The sequence below is a fragment of the Ascaphus truei genome, chromosome 19, assembly GCF_040206685.1.
Source record: "Ascaphus truei isolate aAscTru1 chromosome 19, aAscTru1.hap1, whole genome shotgun sequence".
NCBI classification, from domain to species: domain Eukaryota; kingdom Metazoa; phylum Chordata; class Amphibia; order Anura; family Ascaphidae; genus Ascaphus; species Ascaphus truei.
Window position 1 is genome coordinate 21,085,424 of NC_134501.1, and position 23,072 is coordinate 21,108,495.

Below are 23,072 nucleotides of genomic sequence, written 5' to 3' on the forward strand. Positions count from 1 at the left end.
GTTTTACATTTAATTCACACCCAACAAAGTCTTTAGTCCCAAACGGCGTTTGGAGATAAACCCACTAGCTGCCACTCTTAATTTAAAATCCCCCACTTCAAAGATAGTGCTTTCACTACTACAGTAGGCTGCTGCTTCTCCCTATTTCGAGGGCATTTTCCCACTTCCGTGTGGGACACAGATTCGGACATAGCGACCAGCCGGACCTGACCTCGCACCGCGCCTGCAACGGGGGATACAGGGAAGAGAAATTGCAGGCCATGTATGAGGCGGAGGGTTGCAGTGCGATGTGCTGCAGGACAAGGCGCGCTCACTGTGACTGTCCCAGTGGGACCCCCGAGAAATGGGACCCCTCAACAAGAGGTGTAAAAGTTGTGGGTGTATGGGATTGCAAAATGACATAAAGGTGCTGTCAGTGACATAAAGGGTCAGTAAGACCCCGGCAAAGTGTGTAAGAGGATACACATTTGCTAACTTGAGACCCCAGTGACTTAGGAGCCACACTTGGGAGTCCTCAGGGGCCACATTAAAGTGACGAGGGGCCACACTTGGAATGTCACCAGAAGATACCCTGTACCCTATACCAGATGTCCCCAGTATAGAATCACATCTGGGATAGATTGCTGGGGCTCCTGTGTCCCCGGGCCGGGCAGCAGTTGATGGGGGAGGATCCCAGGAGATAAGGGGCAGCGCAGCTCTCTGAGTCCCGGCTCAGGCTCTCTGTCCCCGGTGGGAGCTGTACTGCGAGCTCGCAGGGGGCGCTGAGGCCGAGGAGTCTTCATCAGCCTCCCCCAGCACACAGGCCCCGGAGCCCCGGCGTCTCCCCGCACACAGGCCCCGGAGCCCCGTCCTTCCCCAGCACACAGGCCCCGGAGCCCCGTCCTCCCCCAACACACAGGCCCCGGATCCCCGGCCTCTCCTCGTACACAGGCCCCGGATCCCCGGCCTCTCACCGCGCACGGGCCCCGGTCTCTCCCCACACACAGGCCCCGGAGCCCCGGCCTCTCCCCGCACACAGGCCCCGGTCTCTCCCCACACACAGGCCCCGGAGCCCCGGCCTCTCCCCGCACACAGGCCCCGGAGCCCCGGCCTCTCCCCGCACACAGGCCCCGGAGCCCCGGCCTCTCCCCGCACACAGGCCCCGGAGCCCCGGCCTCTCACCGCGCACGGGCCCCGGTCTCTCCCCGCACACAGGCCCCGAAGCCCCGGCCTCTCCCCACACACAGGCCCCGGCCTCTCCCCGCACACAGGCCCCGGAGCCCCGGCCTCTCCCACACACAGGCCCCGGCCTCTCCCGCACACAGGCCCCGGCCTCTCCCCGCACACAGGCCCCGGCCTCTCCCCGCACACAGGCCCCGGCCTCTCCCCGCACACAGGCCCCGGCCTCTCCCCGCACACAGGCCCCGGCCTCTCCCCGCACACAGGCCGATAATGACAGACCCCGGGGCTGACCCCGAGCCGGAGCTGCAACAAATCCGCCTGAAAAGCGCTAGGGAGGAGAAATTCATCCCGGTGCCCGCGGGGGACAGGGTGAGAGTTGGGGGGGATTGGTTGGGGGTATTGGGGGGGGATTAGATAGGGTTAGGGGTGTTGGTTGGGGGGAATTGGGTAGGGTTAGGGATACGATTTTTCTATTTGGGGTCAAGGTGAGATATATGGGGTATTTAGTCAATATGATTATACATTTGGGTTTGAATTTCTAAAGATTAGATTGGCAGATTATGTATTTAGGGTCTTGGTGTATGGGGTGGCAGCCCCCCGCACCCTCACAATACTGGGTTGGGAAGAACATATTTGGGATCCTGGGCCCCGTTTATTTATTTCTCCCCATCCCTCGTGCCTTTTCCTCTCCAGCTCGGGCGATGTCGGAGCGTGAAGGAGTATGAGAAATTAAATCGTATCGGAGAAGGAACGTATGGTATTGTGTGTAAGTGTCGCAGGCAGACCTCACAAGACCCTGATCCAGGGGTGGCCAACTTCTGTCCTCAAGGGCCACCAACAGGTCAGGTTTTCAGGATATCCCTGCTTCAGCACAGGTGGCGCAGTCGAAGCTGAAGCAGGGACATCCTGAAAACCTGACCTGTTGGTGAACCTGGATACAAAATATATTTAAATCACTGCATTTTTAGGTGAAAGTGGTGTGAAAAAAACCACGTGTGTAAGCATTTTGTTTTTTACACGTCATGTTTAAGATCGCTGCGTCCTCTCCGCAGCACCCACTGTAGTTTTAGCAGCCCAAGTCTGGTTCCCTTTGCTTGGATAAATGAAAGAGGATTAAGTGGAAATTGGGCACTCTGTAAGGGGGTCTCAGACACATTGATGGAGAGCAGGGAGTTGGGCTGTGAGGAAATGCGGTGCTGAACTCCACGGTCTGTTCTGCTTTCAGATCGGGCCAGAGACACCAGAACCAATGACATTGTAGCACTGAAGAAGGTGAGAATGGACAAGGAGAAAGATGGTGAGTACACGTGAGCCCAGGACACGCAGAACGGGGAAGGTGAGCGTGGTGTGCAGGTGGTAGAGTTAAGTGATGCGGGTGCGGGGGTTCTGTGAATCTGTTGCAATGTTTTGCAGGTCTCTAACAGTGAAGAGATTAAATAATGCTCTGCGGGTATCGGGGGCATGAAGGGGTTAGGTAATACTCTGCGGGTCTCGGGCATGAAGGGGTTAGGTAATGTTCTGCGGGTCTCTGGGGCATGAAGGGGTTAGGTAATGTTCTGCGGGTCTCGGGCATGAAGGGGTTAGGTAATACTCTGCGGGTCTCGGGCATGAAGGGGTTAGGTAATGTTCTGCGGGTCTCGGGCATGAAGGGGTTAGGTAATACTCTGCGGGTCTCGGGCATGAAGGGGTTAGGTAATGTTCTGCGGGTCTCTGGGGCATGAAGGGGTTAGGTAATGTTCTGCGGGTCTCGGGCATGAAGGGGTTAGGTAATGTTCTGCGGGTCTCTGGGGCATGAAGGGGTTAGGTAATGCCCTGCGGGTCTCGGGCATGAAGGGGTTAGGTAATGCCCTGCGGGTCTCGGGCATGAAGGGGTTAGGTAATGCCCTGCGGGTATCGGGGGCATGAAGGGGTTAGGTAATGTTCTGCGGGTCTCTGGGGCATGAAGGGGTTAGGTAATGTTCTGCGGGTCTCTGGGGCATGAAGGGGTTAGGTAATGCTCTGCGGGTCTCTGGGGCACGAAGGGGTTAGGTAATGTTCTGCGGGTCTCGGGCATGAAGGGGTTAGGTAATGTTCTGCGGGTCTCGGGCATGAAGGGGTTAGGTAATGCCCTGCGGGTCTCGGGCATGAAGGGGTTAGGTAATGCCCTGCGGGTCTCTGGGGCATGAAGGGGTTAGGTAATGTTCTGCGGGTCTCTGGGGCACGAAGGGGTTAGGTAATACTCTGCGGGTCTCGGGCATGAAGGGGTTAGGTAATACTCTGCGGGTCTCGGGCATGAAGGGGTTAGGTAATGTTCTGCGGGTCTCTGGGGCATGAAGGGGTTAGGTAATGCCCTGCGGGTCTCTGGGGCATAAAGGGGTTAGGTAATGCTCTGCGGGTCTCGGGCATGAAGGGGTTAGGTAATGTTCTGCGGGTCTCGGGCATGAAGGGGTTAGGTAATGTTCTGCGGGTCTCTGGGGCATGAAGGGGTTAGGTAATGCCCTGCGGGTATCGGGGGCATGAAGGGGTTAGGTAATGTTCTGCGGGTCTCTGGGGCATGAAGGGGTTAGGTAATGTTCTGCGGGTCTCTGGGGCACGAAGGGGTTAGGTAATGCCCTGCGGGTCTCTGGGGCACGAAGGGGTTAGGTAATGTTCTGCGGGTCTCTGGGGCATGAAGGGGTTAGGTAATGTTCTGCGGGTCTCGGGCATGAAGGGGTTAGGTAATGCCCTGCGGGTCTCTGGGGCATGAAGGGGTTAGGTAATGTTCTGCGGGTATCTGGGGCATGAAGGGGTTAGGTAATGTTCTGCGGGTCTCGGGCATGAAGGGGTTAGGTAATGTTCTGCGGGTCTCTGGGGCATGAAGGGGTTAGGTAATGCCCTGCGGGTCTCGGGCATGAAGGGGTTAGGTAATGCCCTGCGGGTCTCGGGCATGAAGGGGTTAGGTAATGCCCTGCGGGTATCGGGGGCATGAAGGGGTTAGGTAATGTTCTGCGGGTCTCTGGGGCATGAAGGGGTTAGGTAATGTTCTGCGGGTCTCTGGGGCATGAAGGGGTTAGGTAATGTTCTGCGGGTCTCGGGCATGAAGGGGTTAGGTAATGTTCTGCGGGTCTCGGGCATGAAGGGGTTAGGTAATGCCCTGCGGGTCTCTGGGGCATGAAGGGGTTAGGTAATGTTCTGCGGGTCTCTGGGGCACGAAGGGGTTAGGTAATGTTCTGCGGGTCTCGGGCATGAAGGGGTTAGGTAATGTTCTGCGGGTATCGGGGGCATGAAGGGGTTAGGAAATGTTCTGCGGGTCTCTGGGGCATGAAGGGGTTAGGTAATGTTCTGCGGGTCTCGGGCATGAAGGGGTTAGGTAATGTTCTGCGGGTCTCTGGGGCATGAAGGGGTTAGGTAATGCCCTGCGGGTCTCGGGCATGAAGGGGTTAGGTAATGCTCTGCGGGTCTCGGGCATGAAGGGGTTAGGTAATGCCCTGCGGGTCTCGGGCATGAAGGGGTTAGGTAATGCCCTGCGGGTCTCTGGGGCATGAAGGGGTTAGGTAATGTTCTGCGGGTCTCTGGGGCATGAAGGGGTTAGGTAATGCTCTGCGGGTCTCTGGGGCATGAAGGGGTTAGGTAATGTTCTGCGGGTCTCTGGGGCATGAAGGGGTTAGGTAATGCTCTGCGGGTCTCGGGCATGAAGGGGTTAGGTAATGTTCTGCGGGTCTCTGGGGCATGAAGGGGTTAGGTAATGTTCTGCGGGTCTCGGGCATTAAGGGGTTAGGTAATGAGGGGGGGTTAAGTGATGTTTTTTTTTTATTTATGATTCACAATCGTTAACCCCCCTCCCCCTCCAGGTATCCCTATCAGCAGCCTCAGGGAGATAACACTGCTCCTAAAACTGCGACACCCCAACATCGTGGAACTGAAGGAAGTGGTGGTTGGAAATCACCTGGAGAGGTAAGGTTTAACCCCTTCAGTACCAGAGCGTTGGCCGCACATTGGGTGACACTTCCACCCTGAATAACGTGTAATGCCTTCCGGCGCAGTGAGATTCGGGTAGTGACCCTTCTTTGTCTCCCCTCAGTATCTTCCTGGTGATGGGTTACTGCGAGCAGGACCTGGCCAGTCTGCTGGAGAACATGCAGACTCCGTTCTCTGAGGCTCAGGTAGTGACAGAGAAACTCCCTCCCCCCTCCTCTCTGCACGGTGACACGGGGACCATCAGATCTGTCCCCTCCAGGCTGGCCTATGGCCCTCGGTCAGTCCCTCCTCTGACACACACACTACACAGTGACGCTGGCTGAAAGGACCAGTGACACACAGGGGGTGGGCACAGGACCCATTGCCTCTCTCCCTCCCACCGCAGGGTGACACCGCAGGAGGTCCCAGTGTGAGTGGTAACTCTTCCTCCTCTTGCTTCCTATCCCAGGTGAAATGTATCTGCTTACAGCTCCTCACAGGACTCCAGTACCTGCATGAGAACTTCATAGTGCACAGGTCAGTAAGAAGAGGCTGGACAGAGCCCTGGACACCGGCACACGGTCAGCCTGGGAGATAGATAAGAACCCTTGTGGTCATTGAGCCTGTCCTTACTCGTACTGCCTCCAATTCTGCGTGCATCTTCTATAGTGCTGCAGTATACAGGCACAGCGAGTCTCTGCCCTGCAGAGCTTACAATCTAATTATTGTGCCGGAGGCACAGGGTGATAGTGACTTGCTCCAAGCAGCTGACACTTTTATATTGAACTGGGCTCACCACTCCCACTTCAAAGGCAGTGGCGCCTCCAGATTACTCCCTCCCAAGGAGTATGTATGATGTGTTAGAGTAGGGGTTGCCAACTAACAATCTCCCTTTTTCAGCACAGGTGGCTCAATCATTCACTGATTGAGCCACCTGGCTCAATCATTCACTGATTGAGCCACCTGTGCTGAAGCAAGGACTGATTGAGCCACCTGTGCTTAAACTGGGATATCCTTAAAACCTGTCCTGTTAGTGGCTCTAGAGGACTGGAGTTTGCCACCCCTGGGTTAGAGAGAACTGTAGGATAAATGTTCCTATCCTAATCTGAGAGGTTCCCTAAAGCCTGCCCCTCCTCTCTAATCCCCCTCTCCCCTTTCTGTACCCCGGCCTCCTCCCTCTCCCCGCGAAGGGATCTGAAGGTGTCCAACCTGCTGATGACCGATAAAGGCTGTGTAAAGATCGGTGAGTGACCGCTCTGTCCTTTGAGGGGCGCAGCGTCAGTGTAACGTTTCGGGGGGGCGAGGGGTGAGGGCGGCATTGACCGAAGGATTTCTGCTGTAAGCAGCACTTTGATGCACCGACATGTGACAAACCTGTCTTGCTTTATAAACCGTTCTCCAAATTCCTTCCTGTCGTTCAGTGAGCATCAGGCTTGTCCTGTTGACCTGTCCCTTTTTTTTGCAGCCGATTTTGGTCTCGCTCGTGCGTACAGCGTCCCCTCAAAGCCAATGACTCCTAAAGTGGTGACTCTCTGGTGAGTAACGGGCAGAGACGGGGTTAAAGGGAGAAGCCTTACGAAATCTCCCTAACGACGTTTGTTCTGTTAAATCTCCGTCTGGGAGGTCAAAGCAGAAATATCATTTTTGCACTCTACATAGTCTAATCTGGCGCCAAAACGAGGAGGTGCAATTCTAAACGCAGTAATAAAAAGAAGCGTTTCATTGATTAATTACTCATTTCCCTGTTCCTAAAAATCACTGCTTTGCGTCTTTGTTGACATTGTCTAAATGAACGGCTCGTGTTCTCATTGAATGTTGGGGAGCACGCTGTATTATAATATATTTATAAAGTGCAACAACAACTATCCACCTAACGCGTCCTGCTAGAATAGTGCGAGGTCCGTGCGGTAAAGAGATTGCAATGTACTCCAGCTGTTATTGTGTAACGGACAGGCACGGGACAGACGTGAGCAGCGAGTGCATGCAGTGCCTAGAACTGCTCTCTGCGTACTTCGTCGTTCTCTGCCGCTGCCTCTCAGGGAATACTAAGGTGTCCTCACTTCTCCGCTGCCTCTCAGGGAATACTAAGGTATCCTCACTTCTCCGCTGCCTCTCAGGGAATACTAAGGTGTCCTCACTTCTCCGCTGCCTCTCAGGGAATACTAAGGTGTCCTCACTTCTCCGCTGCCTCTCAGGGAATACTAAGGTGTCCTCACTTCTCCGCTGCCTCTCAGGGAATACTAAGGTGTCCTCACTTCTCCGCTGCCTCTCAGGGAATACTAAGGTGTCCTCACTTCTCTGCTGCTCTCCTTTCTCAGGTATCGAGCTCCAGAGTTGCTCCTCGGAAGCACGACACAGACCACAGCCATAGACATGTGGTGAGGCCCGATATGTGTGCGACGTATTGTGATCTATACGTTTATATAAACGGTTGGGGGGGTGGGGTAAAGTTATTTTCAATGTGCTGTGAATCCGGCTTCTTGTTGGGGAATCTTTCAAATGAATGGGGATTAATCCTTCCCTGACAAGGAAACGACGTTTCGGGGTATTGAATAGAAGTCACAGACCCTTGTATTAAGTGTATGAAACGTAATACACAGTTAGTGCAGAATGACAGAGCAGTTTCTTATTGATGCAGCGCGTGGTATGAACAATGCGTGTGATACACACGGTAATTTGTGGAGTGGGGACAATCACTAGTCATTATTTAGTCCCAAGCATGTAAATAATTGCTATCGCTTATTGCCGTTTAGTGAATACGCCCCAGAGACCCATCCATGTATTTGGACTATCATCTATGATAAAATGTCACCTCTCGCCCTGGCTGTGTGATATCGCCTCGCCCCGCTCTCCCTGGCTCTGTGATAATATTATTTATAAAATATTTTACCAGGAAGTAATACATTGAGAGTTACCTCTCGTTTTCAAGTATCGCCCCTCACTGCTCTCCCTGGCTGTGTGATATCTCCCCGCGCTGCCTGGCTGTGTGATATTATCGCCCCGCACTACCTGGCTGTGTAATATTATCGCCCCGCGCTACCTGGCTGTGTGATATTATCTCCCCGCGCTACCTGGCTGTGTGATATTATCGCCCCGCACTACCTGGCTGTGTGATATTATCGCCCCGCACTACCTGGCTGTGTGATATTATCGCCCCGCGCTACCTGGCTGTGTGATATTATCGCCCCGCGCTACCTGGCTGTGTGATATTATCTCCCCGCGCTGCCTGGCTGTGTGATATTATCTCCCCGCGCTACCTGGCTGTGGGATATTATCTCCCCGCGCTGCCTGGCTGTGTGATATTATCTCCCCGCGCTACCTGGCTGTGTGATATTATCGCCCCGCACTACCTGGCTGTGTGATATTATCGCCCCGCGCTACCTGGCTGTGTGATATTATCTCCCCGCGCTGCCTGGCTGTGTGATATCTCCCCGCGCTACCTGGCTGTGTGATATTATCGCCCCGCACTACCTGGCTGTGTAATATTATCGCCCCGCGCTGCCTGGCTGTGTGATATTATCGCCCCGCACTACCTGGCTGTGTGATATTATCGCCCCGCGCTGCCTGGCTGTGTGATATTATCTCCCCGCGCTGCCTGGCTGTGTGATATTATCGCCCCGCGCTACCTGGCTGTGTGATATTATCTCCCCGCACTACCTGGCTGTGTGATATTATCGCCCCGCGCTGCCTGGCTGTGTGATATTATCTCCCCGCGCTACCTGGCTGTGTGATATTATCGCCCCGCGCTGCCTGGCTGTGTGATATTATCTCCCCGCGCTACCTGGCTGTGTGATATTATCTCCCCGCGCTGCCTGGCTGTGTGATATTATCGCCCCGCGCTGCCTGGCTGTGTGATATTATCTCCCCGCGCTGCCTGGCTGTGTGATATTATCGCCCCGCGCTACCTGGCTGTGTAATATTATCGCCCCGCGCTACCTGGCTGTGTGATATTATCTCCCCGCACTACCTGGCTGTGTGATATTATCGCCCCGCACTACCTGGCTGTGTGATATTATCGCCCCGCGCTGCCTGGCTGTGTGATATTATCTCCCCGCGCTACCTGGCTGTGTGATATTATCGCCCCGCGCTACCTGGCTGTGTGATATTATCGCCCCGCGCTACCTGGCTGTGTGATATTATCTCCCCGCGCTGCCTGGCTGTGTGATATTATCTCCCCGCGCTGCCTGGCTGTGTGATATTATCTCCCCGCGCTGCCTGGCTGTGTGATATTATCTCCCCGCGCTACCTGGCTGTGTGATATCGCCCCGCGCTGCCTGGCTGTGTGATATTATCGCCCCGCGCTGCCTGGCTGTGTGACATTATCTCCCCGCGCTACCTGGCTGTGTGATATCGCCCCGCGCTGCCTGGCTGTGTGATATTATCGCCCCGCTCTCCCTGGCTCTGTGATAATATTATTTATAAAATATTTTACCAGGAAGTAATACATTGAGAGTTACCTCTCGTTTTCAAGTATCGCCCCTCACTGCTCTCCCTGGCTGTGTGATATCTCCCCGCGCTGCCTGGCTGTGTGATATTATCGCCCCGCACTACCTGGCTGTGTAATATTATCGCCCCGCGCTACCTGGCTGTGTGATATTATCTCCCCGCGCTACCTGGCTGTGTGATATTATCGCCCCGCACTACCTGGCTGTGTGATATTATCGCCCCGCACTACCTGGCTGTGTGATATTATCGCCCCGCGCTACCTGGCTGTGTGATATTATCGCCCCGCGCTACCTGGCTGTGTGATATTATCTCCCCGCGCTGCCTGGCTGTGTGATATTATCTCCCCGCGCTACCTGGCTGTGGGATATTATCTCCCCGCGCTGCCTGGCTGTGTGATATTATCTCCCCGCGCTACCTGGCTGTGTGATATTATCGCCCCGCACTACCTGGCTGTGTGATATTATCGCCCCGCGCTACCTGGCTGTGTGATATTATCTCCCCGCGCTGCCTGGCTGTGTGATATCTCCCCGCGCTACCTGGCTGTGTGATATTATCGCCCCGCACTACCTGGCTGTGTGATATTATCGCCCCGCACTACCTGGCTGTGTGATATTATCGCCCCGCGCTGCCTGGCTGTGTGATATTATCTCCCCGCGCTGCCTGGCTGTGTGATATTATCGCCCCGCGCTACCTGGCTGTGTGATATTATCTCCCCGCACTACCTGGCTGTGTGATATTATCGCCCCGCGCTGCCTGGCTGTGTGATATTATCTCCCCGCGCTACCTGGCTGTGTGATATTATCGCCCCGCGCTGCCTGGCTGTGTGATATTATCTCCCCGCGCTACCTGGCTGTGTGATATTATCTCCCCGCGCTGCCTGGCTGTGTGATATTATCGCCCCGCGCTGCCTGGCTGTGTGATATTATCTCCCCGCGCTGCCTGGCTGTGTGATATTATCGCCCCGCGCTACCTGGCTGTGTAATATTATCGCCCCGCGCTACCTGGCTGTGTGATATTATCTCCCCGCACTACCTGGCTGTGTGATATTATCGCCCCGCACTACCTGGCTGTGTGATATTATCGCCCCGCGCTGCCTGGCTGTGTGATATTATCTCCCCGCGCTACCTGGCTGTGTGATATTATCGCCCCGCGCTACCTGGCTGTGTGATATTATCGCCCCGCGCTACCTGGCTGTGTGATATTATCTCCCCGCGCTGCCTGGCTGTGTGATATTATCTCCCCGCGCTGCCTGGCTGTGTGATATTATCTCCCCGCGCTGCCTGGCTGTGTAATATTATCTCCCCGTGCTACCTGGCTGTGTGATATTATCTCCCCGCGCTACCTGGCTGTGTGATATCGCCCCGCGCTGCCTGGCTGTGTGATATTATCGCCCCGCGCTGCCTGGCTGTGTGACATTATCTCCCCGCGCTACCTGGCTGTGTGATATTATCGCCCCGCGCTACCTGGCTGTGTAATATTATCGCCCCGCGCTGCCTGGCTGTGTGATATCGCCCCGCGCTGCCTGGCTGTGTGATATTGCACAATAGTAGATATTTGACTGATGGATGCAGCACTCGGAGGTCAGAATAATCAGTAACATTTATTATTTATAGGATCAATGTTTGTCTTTTTCTTGGACCTTTTTCAAGCTCTTGGACTGAAAAGTTGATCCTATAAATAATACATTTTCCAGATAATTCACAAGACCATACGAGTGCTGCATTCATTATTCAACTACCGTGATCATTACACCGGTTCCCCGTGGCTCTGTGATCATTACACCGGTTCCCCGTGGCTCTGATCATTACACCGGTTCCCCGTGGCTCTGTGATGTTTACACCGGTGTACCTGGCAGGGCCGTGGGCTGTATCCTGGCTGAGCTCCTGGCACACAAGCCGTTACTGCCGGGAAGCTCCGAGATCCACCAGATTGACCTGATCATACAGCTGCTGGGGACGCCCAACGAAAACATCTGGCCGGTACGTGGAGGGCTACTGCGGGTTTAACCCCACTGGTGCCAGTGGGCTTTGCCAACACATCCCACTTTGACCTTCCCCCTTGACAGGGCTTCTCCAAGCTGGCGCTGGTGGGTCAGTACACTGTGCGCAAGCAGCCATACAACAACCTCAAACACAAGTTTCCCTGGCTCTCCGAGGCCGGCCTGAGGCTACTCAACTTCCTCTTCATGTACGACCCAAAAAAGAGGTGAGATGGGGGAGGGGACTGTGCCACACCCCACTTTATGTAGCCTGGTTATATATGACCCTGACCCATCCCCCCCAAATGTGTTTCTGTCACCCCCCCCTCAGAGCCACAGCGGAGGACAGCCTGGGAAGCTCTTACTTCAAGGAGAAGCCTTTGCGTGAGTACCACCATGTTCTTACACGCCGGCCTGTGTTTGTACCGCGTGGTCAAATAGTCGTGTTTTACCTGAGAAAGGTAAAACCTTAACACGCCCCCCCCCTATCCATCCTTTACTTACCCCCCCCATCCATCCTCTACTTAACCCCTCCACCCACCCTTTACTTACCCCCCCATCCATCCTTTACTTAACCACCCCCACCCATCCATCCTCTACTTAACCCCTCCACCCACCCTTTACTTACCCCCCCATCCATCCTTTACGTAACCACCCCCACCCATCCATCCTTTACTTAACCCTTTCACCAGGTGAGAGGAAGACAACTTCTTCCTATGCCAAGTAAATAGGAACTCAGACACGTGGAGTCTCCACTGATGGTTGCATAAAACTGGTATACAAAGCTGTTCTGCTTACGGTTTAACGGTGCAATCCCTGATAACCGACTAGAAACATTTTGTTAAAGAATGTAAAAATCGAATTATCTTCATGTAGCAGTGCTAAAAGCAAAGATCTGGCTGATTTTTCCCCCCCTTTATTTTGAAATTAAGCAGTTACTTTTAGAGCCCTATAAAATGGGGGCGTGTTTGTGAGTCACGTGTTTTCTTTACCCATAGCCCACTCTGTTATTAGAGAGCCGGTAAGGGGGGGGCTGTTTGTGCAAAGTAACAGACAAAAGGGGGCTGCCAGAGAACATTCCCCCGTTCCCAGGTTTCAGATCACCATTTTTACAAACTAAACTTAAGTTGTTTTTAAATCCTGTGTTAGTGTCAGACACGGGTGGAAAAGAGCATGAACTGCCGCTGTAACGCATTAAACGTGTCCCTGTAGTGTGTACACTGACTTCCCCTATAAGCAGCTCTGCAAACATGTCTATTTCTAAGGAGAATCCTCCGCCTCTTGGCTCTGTGACAGAGGCGCCTGCAGACTGCTTTGTCACTGCAGTGTCATGGAGCGTATAAGAAAGAGTATCTTCTCCTCCACAGCCTGTGAGCCGCAACTGATGCCCACCTTCCCACATCATCGCAACAAGAGGGTGAGCAGCTCAGGAGGTCAGAGCCGATGCAAGCAGTGACCCTCCTGTCCAGAGCTCCGTACACCACTTACTTCCAGACAGACTCGCCACGGGGCAGATCAGCTGCAGCTCCAGCTCCGGGCTGCACATTGGAGCCCGGGTTACGTCTGCATTGTACAGAGTGGGTTGAAATGCAGCCACTTGCTGTGGCACGGACCCTTTACAGTATGGGGGTTGGAACGGATGTCACATTTCTGCAGGAGACAGCATAAGACTTTCCTTCTATTTGGAGGCCAGGCCAGGAAAGGGTTAGCTCAGTATACGTTTGCTGGGATGTAAAGACCAGTACCTCCCAGGGTTGAACGTGTTGGGGACTGGACCGCACAGCACATTTGGGTCAGAACACGGTATATACATAAAGAACCCACTGAGCTGCACAGCACGTTTTATTGAAGGTGAATCAATAAATACTATTTCATAAACAGCGCCTGAAGTTTCTTTAACCCAAGAACATGCACATTATTGTTCATATAGAACCTGCTGCTCCTATGGTGAAATGATTGCAATAAGGCACTTGGGAAAGTGTAATCAGTAAGAAGCACACTCCCCAGGTAAAAGCAGAACGTCCCCCGCCAGGGAAGGGTGCTTGCGCTGCAGCGTCATGTTAGCTCCTAGTTCCGGAGTCAAAATAAACGGGCATAAATAGGCAATAAAAATAATAAGACCGTCCTCCTGTTCTTCAAAAAGAATACCCAGACCTCGTAAGGAACGCAGAGCCTGAAGTGCGAGGAAAAGGCAAGGACAGTGTGTGAAACCGTGTTATTGTATTAAAGCTGCAGGTCAGGCAATATCCTGCACGTGTGGTTTTTTTAATAAATCAGTTCTGTAGTAAGAAAAAATACTTTTAGCATTTTCTGTTTTAAAAACAACAACTTTGAAAGACCAGTTTTCTTGTATTCTATTTTAACAAGCATGCTTGTTCCTATAGCAACGATTTACATTCCCCATATTTAAAGATGTCGCCAAACTTTGCCGATCAATAGACGGAGAACGAATTGACCGGCAGCTATGCAGTTCTTTAGGTAAGTAGAGATTGCCCACATGAAACTATTGAAGTAAAAAAATAAATTAAAAAAAAAAAAAGACTGAACTGCAGCTTTAAACACGCGTGCTAAGGCATATATTATATACACATATATATATATATATATATATATATATATATATATATATATATATATATATATATATATATATATATATATATATATATATATATATATATACAGTGTTCGACAAACCTATACATTTGCACGCCCCGGGCGAGTGGATTTAACATCGTGGCGAGCTCCTATTGACCCAAGCAACACACGTGTGGTACTAGGTGGCGAGTAGATTTTTTTTGTTCGGCGAGTATATTTTTGGGTGATTTGTCGACCACTGTATATATATATAAATTGCTGTATCTGTGTTGGCACGCGTGTTTAATACAATATGACGGTTTCACACACTGTCCTTTTCTCCTTCAGACTCTGCTTCCTTACACGGTCTGGACATTCTTCTGGGAGGACGGTATTATTGCCCATTTATTACCATTTGGGACTCTGCGCTCCCTTATTTAGACTATGGGGTACAGGTTGGGAACCTGTTCATTGTGGGTAGGAACCCCCTTTTTGCCCACTTCCTGGTTATTGTATATCACTTGCACTTTGTGTTTTTTTTTTTCCCCCTAATACCGAAATGCCAGCAACATGTTAAAAAAACACAACTCCTTGCTGGCGTTCTGGCAGTGACGAGGTTAAAGCGGCTGCGTTAAACCTGTTAAGTTAGAAATCACAAGGTGCGGAACGGATCTGTCAGACCCAGCGCCCGTACTACAAACACAGGCCCGGGCTATGTGTGTGCCGTGAAGTAGCAACAAGTATAACTTTATTAGTTACAAACCTTTCCCAGCAAAAACATTCATTTAAAACATCTCCCTCTACCGAGACCCCCACGTGTTTGCTCCCTTACATTACAGTGTTAACCCATTGCTCCCTTACATTACAGTGTTAACCCATTGCTCCCTTACATTACAGTGTTAACCCAGCTGCTATAGCGCACGGACTAATGCAGAGTACACACAGGTACGAGGTATTCCGATCAATAAGGCACCAACCCAGAGACGGGGTATCGGACAACCGTCCCCGCTGTAGTTATAGGGACTCTTAGGATCGCAGCCAAGCCCCCATTCAGCTAGGACGTAAAGTGCTAAAGTTGTGCGCTGTACGTGGATCAGCAGCATATAGTTTCTCCCGGTGCTCAGCCTCGCCCCTCTGTCTGATCCGCAAGGTCCAGACCAAGCAGAACCAGGTCAATTTCACTCCGCTGCAGCCACAGGCGCTGGTCCTTCTCCAACATGATCATGGTGACACGGTGACCCTGTGCCCGGCAGCTCACCACCCTGTCGCACTTGATGTAGTGCAGGTGCCTGCAGGTGGCACAGCGGTAATGGGGCAGGTGGCCCGGCTGCAGACAGGCGTGTCCCCGGTACTTGCACCTCTCCTCCTCCATCAGCACCGCCCGCTTCTCCGATGGGCACAGACGAGTGACATGGTGTCCTAAGTCCCCACACACCTTGAGCACTTTGCACCATGAGCTGTGCAGCACGTGGCATTCAGCACAGCCACGCTCCAGTGACATGTCGGAGAACACGCAGTCATGCAGCACAAAGCCCACCTGTGGTCCTGCAGGGTGTCCCGTCCCTTCCCCAGGTTCAGAAGCATCCTCAGGGCCTCGGAGAGAATGAGTCTTTCTGCAGTGGCCCCCCACATGTTGGCCCCAGGGCTCGTGGCACTGGTCACAAAACTGTGGCTGGTACACAGTCGTTCCCCCATCTGGATCCCCGACTCTCCCCTTCCAAATGGCCACGGGGACCGGAGTCTTGGAAACTTGGGGCGCACTTGCCCCAGCGCCCCCCATCAACCGTCGTAGCCTCTCCACGCAGGCGGCTTCTCCGCGGCAGCTCCTCCGCTCCCGGAGCAGGTCTATCCCCGAGACCTCGCCGGTCCCCGCAGAGGAGAGGACGTCGGACAGGATGTGACACTCCACCTGGGCAGCGCGGAAAGCAAGCGCCGCCGCGGACAGGCTCTGCGCGGAGAGCGGTGCCAGCAGGGACAGGCTCCACTCCCCCTCACGCGGCTCGTACCCCAACCTCTGCAGGGCCCTGAAGATCCCGTCCTGTGGAAGGGCCGCTTCCAGCACGTGCACGTAAGAGCCAGAGTACGTCTGCGGGACAAGGAGAAAGGTCTCACACTCTGCACGGGGGATCCAGCTCATAACAAAGGTTTGGGGAACAGTGAAGGGCAGAAACGCCAAATCTGCCGCATGTCAAACAGCCAACAAGGATTCTGGGTAGCGACATGCAGTGGGCACCATGTTGTCCTTACCCAGTGGTGTCCAACTCCAGTCCTCAAGGGACACCAGCAGGCCAGGTTTTCAGGATATCCCTGCTTCAGCACAGGTGGGTCAACCAGTGGCTCAGTCATTCCGACTTTAGCAGGGATATCATTCAAACCTGGCCTGTTGGTGGCCCTTGAGGCCTGGAGTTGGCCACCCCTGTCCTAGCCATTTTCTACCCACAATGCCTGGCTGAAGCTTGCCCACTGTGGTGGGGGGGGGGGGGTGACATTGGGGTGAATGAGGCAGGTTTGGGGACCTGTGGAAAAGATCCACTCGAGGCTTCTTCCCTTCCCATACTCACCAAGTCTTCTGCAATGAGACGCTCGGTATGCATATCTGTATTTATATGGAGCCCGCAGTGTACTCAGCGCCTTCACTTGAATGGCATGGAAGAGGTCCCCCAGCGCCAGGTGTTTTATGCCAGAACGCTGCTTAGTAAACGTGGCCCAGACTATTTTATCCACTTAAACCAGAGGTCTCAATCTCCGTCCTCAAGGAGCAGCAGGGCCGCCGTTACGGATATCCCAGCTTCACAGTCTTCAACTGAGCCCCTCATTGAGCCACCTGTGCTGAAGCAGGGGTATCCGTAAAAGCGTTGGTGGTCCTTGAGGACGGAGTTTGAGACCCCTGACTTAGAATGTGAAGGACTTTGTGGGACACCTCCCTCTCAGTCAGAGGGCGACTCAGCCCCACGGGGGGTACCCCGGAGTGGGGACAGTGTGCTCAGGCTGCACTCACCTTGATGGTAAGGAATTCCTTCCTCCAAGGGGTGTAATAAAGATGGAGGGTGGCCTGCTCCAGGAGCTCGAAGGCGGCCGCGAGCCGTTGTAGCGCTGAACGCAGGTCCGGCTTCCCCCGCAGGCCGCTGGCGATCAGAGAGAAGGCGTCGGTGTGCAGAGCGCCGTGCAGCTCGGGCTCCCCCAGGAGACGCTCCCGGACCAGGCTGGTCAACTTCACGTCTGTGCCCGGGGCACCGGCCGTGTGCAGCCAACAGCGGTACTCTTCCAGCAGCATGTCAGCGCTCATCCTGTGCCCAGGGGAGAGCGCGCTGCCCGGCAGAGGGGAGTGGGGGGGAGCACACTGCCCAGCAGAGGGGAGTGGGGGGGAGCACACTGCCCAGCAGAGGGGAGTGGGGGGGAGCACACTGCCTGGCAGAGAGGGGAGTGGGGGGTAGAGCACACTGCCTGGCAGAGGGGAATGGGGGGGAGTGCACACTGCCCGGCAGAGAGGGGAGTGGGGGGGGAGCACACTGCCCTGGGGGAGGGGGAATTGGGGGAGCACACTTCCCGGCAGAGGGGGAGTGGGTGGGGGGGGGGAAGCAGACTGCCTGGGAGAGGGGGAGTTGGGGGAGAGCACACTGCCTGGCAGAGGGGAATGGGGGAGCACACTGCCTGGCAGAGAGGGGAATAGGGGGGGGGAGCACACTGCCTGGCGGAGAGGGGAATGGGGGGGAGCACACTGCCTGGAGAGGGGAATAGGGGGGGGGAGCACACTGCCTGGCAGAGGGGAATGGGAGCACACTGCCTGGCAGAGATGGGAATATGGGGGGGGGAGCACACTGCCTGGCAGAGAGGGGAATATGGGGGGGGGAAGCACACTGCCTGGCAGAGAGGGGAATAAGGAGGGGGGAGCACACTGCCTGGCAGAGAGGGGAATAGAGGGGGGGGGGCACACTGCCCTGAGGGAGAGACTCTTACCCCCTTTTGCAGGCACCAGCAAGAGATCAACTTCCTGGTTGAGGCCACGCCCCTGTCACAGGGGGCGGGGCTAACAGCCTGGGACGGATCTTTTTCTCTGTCTGTCTATAGTGCAGTTAATGTACATAGCGCTGCACAGCAGTAATACACGTGACAATCATATAAATAACAGATAATATAAATAACAGGTCAGGGGAATAAGTTCTTCAGACATAAACGTTACATTAAGGAAGAGGAGTCCCTGCCCCGAGGAGCTTACAGTCTAATTGGTAGGTAGGGAGAACGTACAGAGACAGTAGGAGGGAGTTCTGGTAAGTGCGTCTGCAGGGGCCAAGCTTTATGTATCATGTGTTCAGAATATTCAGTGCTACTCATATGCTTCTTTAAGCAAGTGTGTCTTAAGGTGGGTCTTAAAGGTGGATAGAGAGGGTGCTAGTCGGGTATTGAGGGGAAGGGCATTCCGGAGGTGTGGGGCAGTCAGTGAGAGAGGTTTAATGCGGGAGAGGGCTTTAGATACAAAGGGGGTAGAGAGAAGACTGTCCCATGTACAGCAACAACACGTGACCTCGAGAGGGGGGTGGGGGGGCGGAGATGACAGAGGAAAGGGGAATGAGAGAGATAAGGGGTGAGAGAGGAGAGGGGGTGTGAGAGAGGAAATAGGGGGGATGAGAGAGGAAAGGGGAGGATGAGAGAGGAAATGGGGGGATGAGAGAGGAAAGGGGGGGATGAGAGGAAAGGAGGGGGATGAGAGGAAAGGGGGTGAGAGGAAAGGGGGGGGGCGAGAGAGGAAAGAGGGGGATGAGAGAGGGAAAAGGGGGGATTAGAGAGGAGAGAGGAAAGAGAGGGGATGAGAGGAAAGAGGGACATGAGGAAATAGGGCGGTGAAAGGGGGATGAGAGAGGAAATAGGGGGAGGGGAAGAGAGGAAATAGGGGGTGAGAGAGGAAAGAGGGGGGGTGAAAGAGGGGATGAGAGAGGAAAGATGTGGAGAGGAAATGGGGGGGATAAGAGAGGAAAGGGAATGAGAGGAAAGAGGGTGTGAGAGGAAAGAGAAGAGAGGGATGGAGAGGAAAGGAGGGAAGAGGAGGAGGGAGAGAGGATAGGGGAAAGGGAAAAAGAGAGGAGGGGGAAAGGGAAAAAGAGAGGAGGGGAAATGAGAGAGGAAAGGGGTGGAGAGAGGAGGGGTGAGGGAGGAAAGTGAGGAGGGGTGGGGGGAGGAAAGGGGGAAAAAAGAGGATGGGGAAAGGGATAAAGAGAGGGGGAATGAGAGGAGGGGGCAAGAGAGGGGAAAAAAGGGGGAAAGTGTGGAGTAAGGGGTAAAGAGAGATGGAGAGAAGTGGGTGGGGGAGTGAAGGGGATGTGTTAGGGAGATGCAGAGAGAAACAAGGGGGAGTGGAATGTGAAGGAAAAAGGGTGGTGAAGAGGGTGAGAGGAAGGTGGGAGAGTTGTGAAAGAGAAGTGCTAGAACAAGAGGTCCTGCTCTGAGGGTGGGGGGCTCGGGGCAAATGAGAGGGAGTGGTTCCCTGAAAAGGTAGTGGGTGCATGGATATGTCTCCAACCAGAAGCCGATGTGGATGTTTAATTATTCATTAGCATTAGTTTCAGGATCACGCCCCGGTATATAAGGGGTTTTATATACATTTTGAGTGACCATTACTCACTAAACTACATTATCCTCTTATACACTCACATTGTTTCTGTTAGTCTCCCCACATGCTGATTAGATTGTAAGCTCTTCAGGGCAGGGGATCCTCAATCTGTTACATTTATATCTTGATGCCCTTATCCCACCTGTATTGTTAGATTCCCCGGGTTTATAAAAAAATTGGAAAGCGATGTGTACCTGCCATAAAAATATAGTCCGATATATAAATCGGGGCTGGTATACTGTCTGCAGGGGGTGATAACCAGAGCACAGGCTGCCCTGTCCTGCAGGGCAGCCAACTCCTTGGCTCTTGCAATAAGGCACTGCATTAGTTATAATGCCATTAACATGCAGCCTGCAGAGGGTGTAACTGTAATGTGAAGGAGCCCCTGTCCCGCAGAGCTTGCAATCTGAGCAGAGGATAACAAGCCTCTGATTATTTTGGATGATGGGGACTGTCACCCTGGAGGACATGTGGGAGGAGGCAGAAGGGGGAGGGTGGGGTTTGGTTGTTTTTGGGGGGGCAGCGGGGAGGTGAGAAGGATTTGGGGAGGGATCTGAGAGAGCTCAGTATTAATATCGGTTCTCGGGGGCTGAGAGGCTCTCTCTCTTCATGATCTCTTGGTACTCATACTGCTGTCTCTGCCAGCGAGCTGTCTGTCACCATTCTGTACTGTCCCTATACTGCCTCTGACTATCCCTCTGTCTATCACAGACCCCTCACTATGTCCTCCTCACACAGGCTGGTTCTGGTTCTTGGGGGAGCCGGCACTGTGGGCTCAGGAATTGTGACATCTCTGCTGGAGAAAGGTAAGAAAGAAAGATAAAGCGAGAGAGAGAAAGAGTGCAGGGGAAGAGAGAGAGAGAGTGCAGGGGAAGAGAGTGAGGAAATGCAGGGATCAAGAGTGAAAGGATGTGATTATAGGCAGCACTCCCTATGGAAGTTATTAGAACAGTACTGAAATGAAGGGTGCACGGGAACAACGGGGGGACCCCGTATCCCTCCCAAACAACAAATTGTGTTCTGTAGGGATCAAGAGTGTGTGCAGGGGAAGAGTGTGTGTGCAGGGAGCGGGAGTGTGCAGAGAGTGCAGGGAGAGTGTGTGCCGGGAGCGAGGGTGATGAGAGAGTGCAGGGAGTGTGTACATAGAGCAACGATAGAATGCAGGGAGAGTGTGTGTGTGTAGGGAGCGAGAGTGACGATAGAGTGCAGGGAGAGTGTGTGTGTAGGGAGTGAGAGTGACGATAGAGTGCAGGGAGAGTGTGTGTGTGTGTGTAGGGAGCGAGAGTGACGATAGAGTGCAGGGAGAGTGTGTGTGTAGGGAGTGAGAGTGATGATAGAGTGCAGGGAGAGTGTGTGTGTGTGTAGGGAGCGAGAGTGACGATAGAGTGCAGGGAGTGTGTGTGTGTAGGGAGCGAGAGTGACGATAGAGTGCAGGGAGAGTGTGTGTGTAGGGAGTGAGAGTGACGATAGAGTGCAGGGAGAGTGTGTGTGTGTGTGTAGGGAGCGAGAGTGACGATAGAGTGCAGGGAGAGTGTGTGTGTAGGGAGTGAGAGTGATGATAGAGTGCAGGGAGAGTGTGTGTGTGTGTAGGGAGCGAGAGTGACGATAGAGTGCAGGGAGTGTGTGTGTGTAGGGAGTGAGAGTGACGATAGAGTGCAGGGAGTGTGTGTGTTGGGAGCGAGAGTGCTGAGACCCCTGACAACCAAACAGTAAGGGGGCACAGTGTGAAGCAGAGGGGTCCAGAGAGAGGGGAGAAGGGAAAGAGCAGAACTGTGAAAGTCACAAGGAAAGCAGCGAGACTGCACAGATATGCCGAGACTGCTCCTGCTGCACAGGGGTTGGTCCCATTTTTCGTCCATCTTTAAAGAATCCCCAAATGTATATATTTGTCTAGTTAAAATATAGTATGGTTTGGAAACCTTGGCCCACGTTCTGTGGCTCTACGTAGTGCCCACCATCTTTAAAAAGCCTGAGCAATGGACAGGGGGCGCTTCTGCTGGCACAGTGTCCTTCTCGTGGCAGGGTTCCAGGTGGCTGTCATTTCCAGGGACACGTCCAGGCTGGAGAAGCTGAAGAGTTTTGTGCCGGCGCTTTGCAGAGAGAATCTCCACACCCAGCTTGGAGACGTGGGTAAGAAGAGGGTCACTTTCATTCCGGGGTGGCCAACAGGTCAGGTGTTCAGGCTATCCCTGCTTCAGCACAGGCGGCTCAAATCGGTCCCTTCGACACCTGTGCTGAAGCAGGGGTTATCCATAATAGCTGGCCTGTTGGTAGCCCTGATCTAGATCTTTTCCACGCACACAGTATATATGATTTGCTGTGGGTGTCTCTGGTCACTTCTTGGTGTTGGGGTCTGACCCCCTTTGGTTTGGGCCGCTGCAGGTTCTGAGGAAGGGGCGCAGGAGGCAGCGACGGCTCTGCTCAGCCGGGTGGGGAAGGTGACAGATGTGGTATCGTCGCTCGGGTTCAGCTGGTGGCAGGGGGGACCCCCCCACACACAGACACTGCAGGAGCTGCAGAAGGTACAAGAGTGGGTGGGGTACAGGGAAGCAATAAACCAGCCCATGGATTACCCACCTCAGTGATGGAGATTTATACTGAGTGTAGCACAGGACAGGACACCTTGTGGTCCGTTTGGGCTCACGGTGTTGATTGATCTTCTGAAGAACAGTTAGGCCGCGCCCATAGTCAACCCGCCGCAAACAAAAGGCTGTACCTCAATGAGGACCGCCATAGAGCGAGCGCGATGGAGCGGCCGATTTTTTGCACGACAAAATTAGGCCTCCAACATAGTAGGCAACGCGACAGGTCACGGTTCAGCCAATGAGGGTGAACCGCTCACGTGACGTCACAGGCACGCCTCCCCTCCTCCAGATGGCCTCTGCAACAGGTGCGCGGCTACTATGTCTGAGGCCTTATTAGGTGCAAAAAAGGGCAGTGCAGATAGAGAACCCTAGAACCCAAAGTGCGGGACCTGTGCCGTGTGTTCCAGACTGCAGGTGTTCAGGGGACATATGGTAACCAACCTTAAAGTGATTGGGATAGGAATAAACTTTGGGGGGTAAATTCTATTCCTCCAAAGCGTCTGGAATATATACAATTTACCCCTTGGAAACAGGACCGTTATCAGCAATAAGGTCTTCCCAGCAGGTAGGGAGGTAGTGGGTTCTGTGTCCGGGCCACGGCAGATTTAACGGCGGGTGGGATCCTGTCAGATCTATCGTGTCCCCCATCTGGCTGTCCCCTCCTCCCTCGCTGCAGGTGCTGGAGACCCTTCTCTTCAGCACGTTCACTGCCTGGAAGGCTTTCTTCCCTCTGGTAAAGGACGATCCAAACTCATCGTACACGTTCATCACAGGTAGGAGCTCGATCCCACATAACGCCCCTTCT

The 23,072-nt window shown here is 53.8% G+C and overlaps 2 protein-coding genes across 5 annotated transcripts; one reads left to right on the forward strand and one right to left on the reverse strand.

The window, feature by feature from the left end:
- Positions 1–228: 228 nt before the first annotated feature.
- On the forward strand, positions 229–13,378 carry CDK10 (cyclin dependent kinase 10). Of its 4 annotated transcripts, none has more exons than XM_075576827.1 (14): positions 421–1,281; positions 1,401–1,530; positions 1,855–1,927; positions 2,387–2,458; positions 4,971–5,073; positions 5,201–5,282; positions 5,546–5,613; positions 6,267–6,319; positions 6,542–6,611; positions 7,395–7,454; positions 11,378–11,501; positions 11,588–11,727; positions 11,832–11,884; positions 12,868–13,378. In XM_075576827.1, exons 2-14 carry the CDS (start codon positions 1,432–1,434, stop codon positions 12,954–12,956), a joined length of 1,086 nt encoding a protein of 361 aa, XP_075432942.1. In that variant the 5' UTR covers positions 421–1,281; positions 1,401–1,431; the 3' UTR covers positions 12,957–13,378. The 4 variants fall into 4 exon arrangements, with proteins under 4 accessions (XP_075432943.1, XP_075432942.1, XP_075432941.1 ...); XM_075576825.1 differs by having other exon boundaries at positions 713–1,178; positions 1,235–1,530; XM_075576828.1 differs by lacking the exons at positions 421–1,281; positions 1,401–1,530 and adding an exon at positions 229–363.
- An 813-nt stretch (positions 13,379–14,191) lies between these two features.
- SPATA2L (spermatogenesis associated 2 like) lies at positions 14,192–23,066 on the reverse strand. The gene is made up of 2 exons (XM_075576831.1): positions 17,076–23,066; positions 14,192–16,163 (listed from the first exon to the last, which is right to left on the reverse strand). Exons 1-2 carry the CDS (start codon positions 17,361–17,363, stop codon positions 15,198–15,200), a joined length of 1,254 nt encoding a protein of 417 aa, XP_075432946.1. The 5' UTR covers positions 17,364–23,066; the 3' UTR covers positions 14,192–15,197.
- Positions 23,067–23,072: the final 6 nt, after the last annotated feature.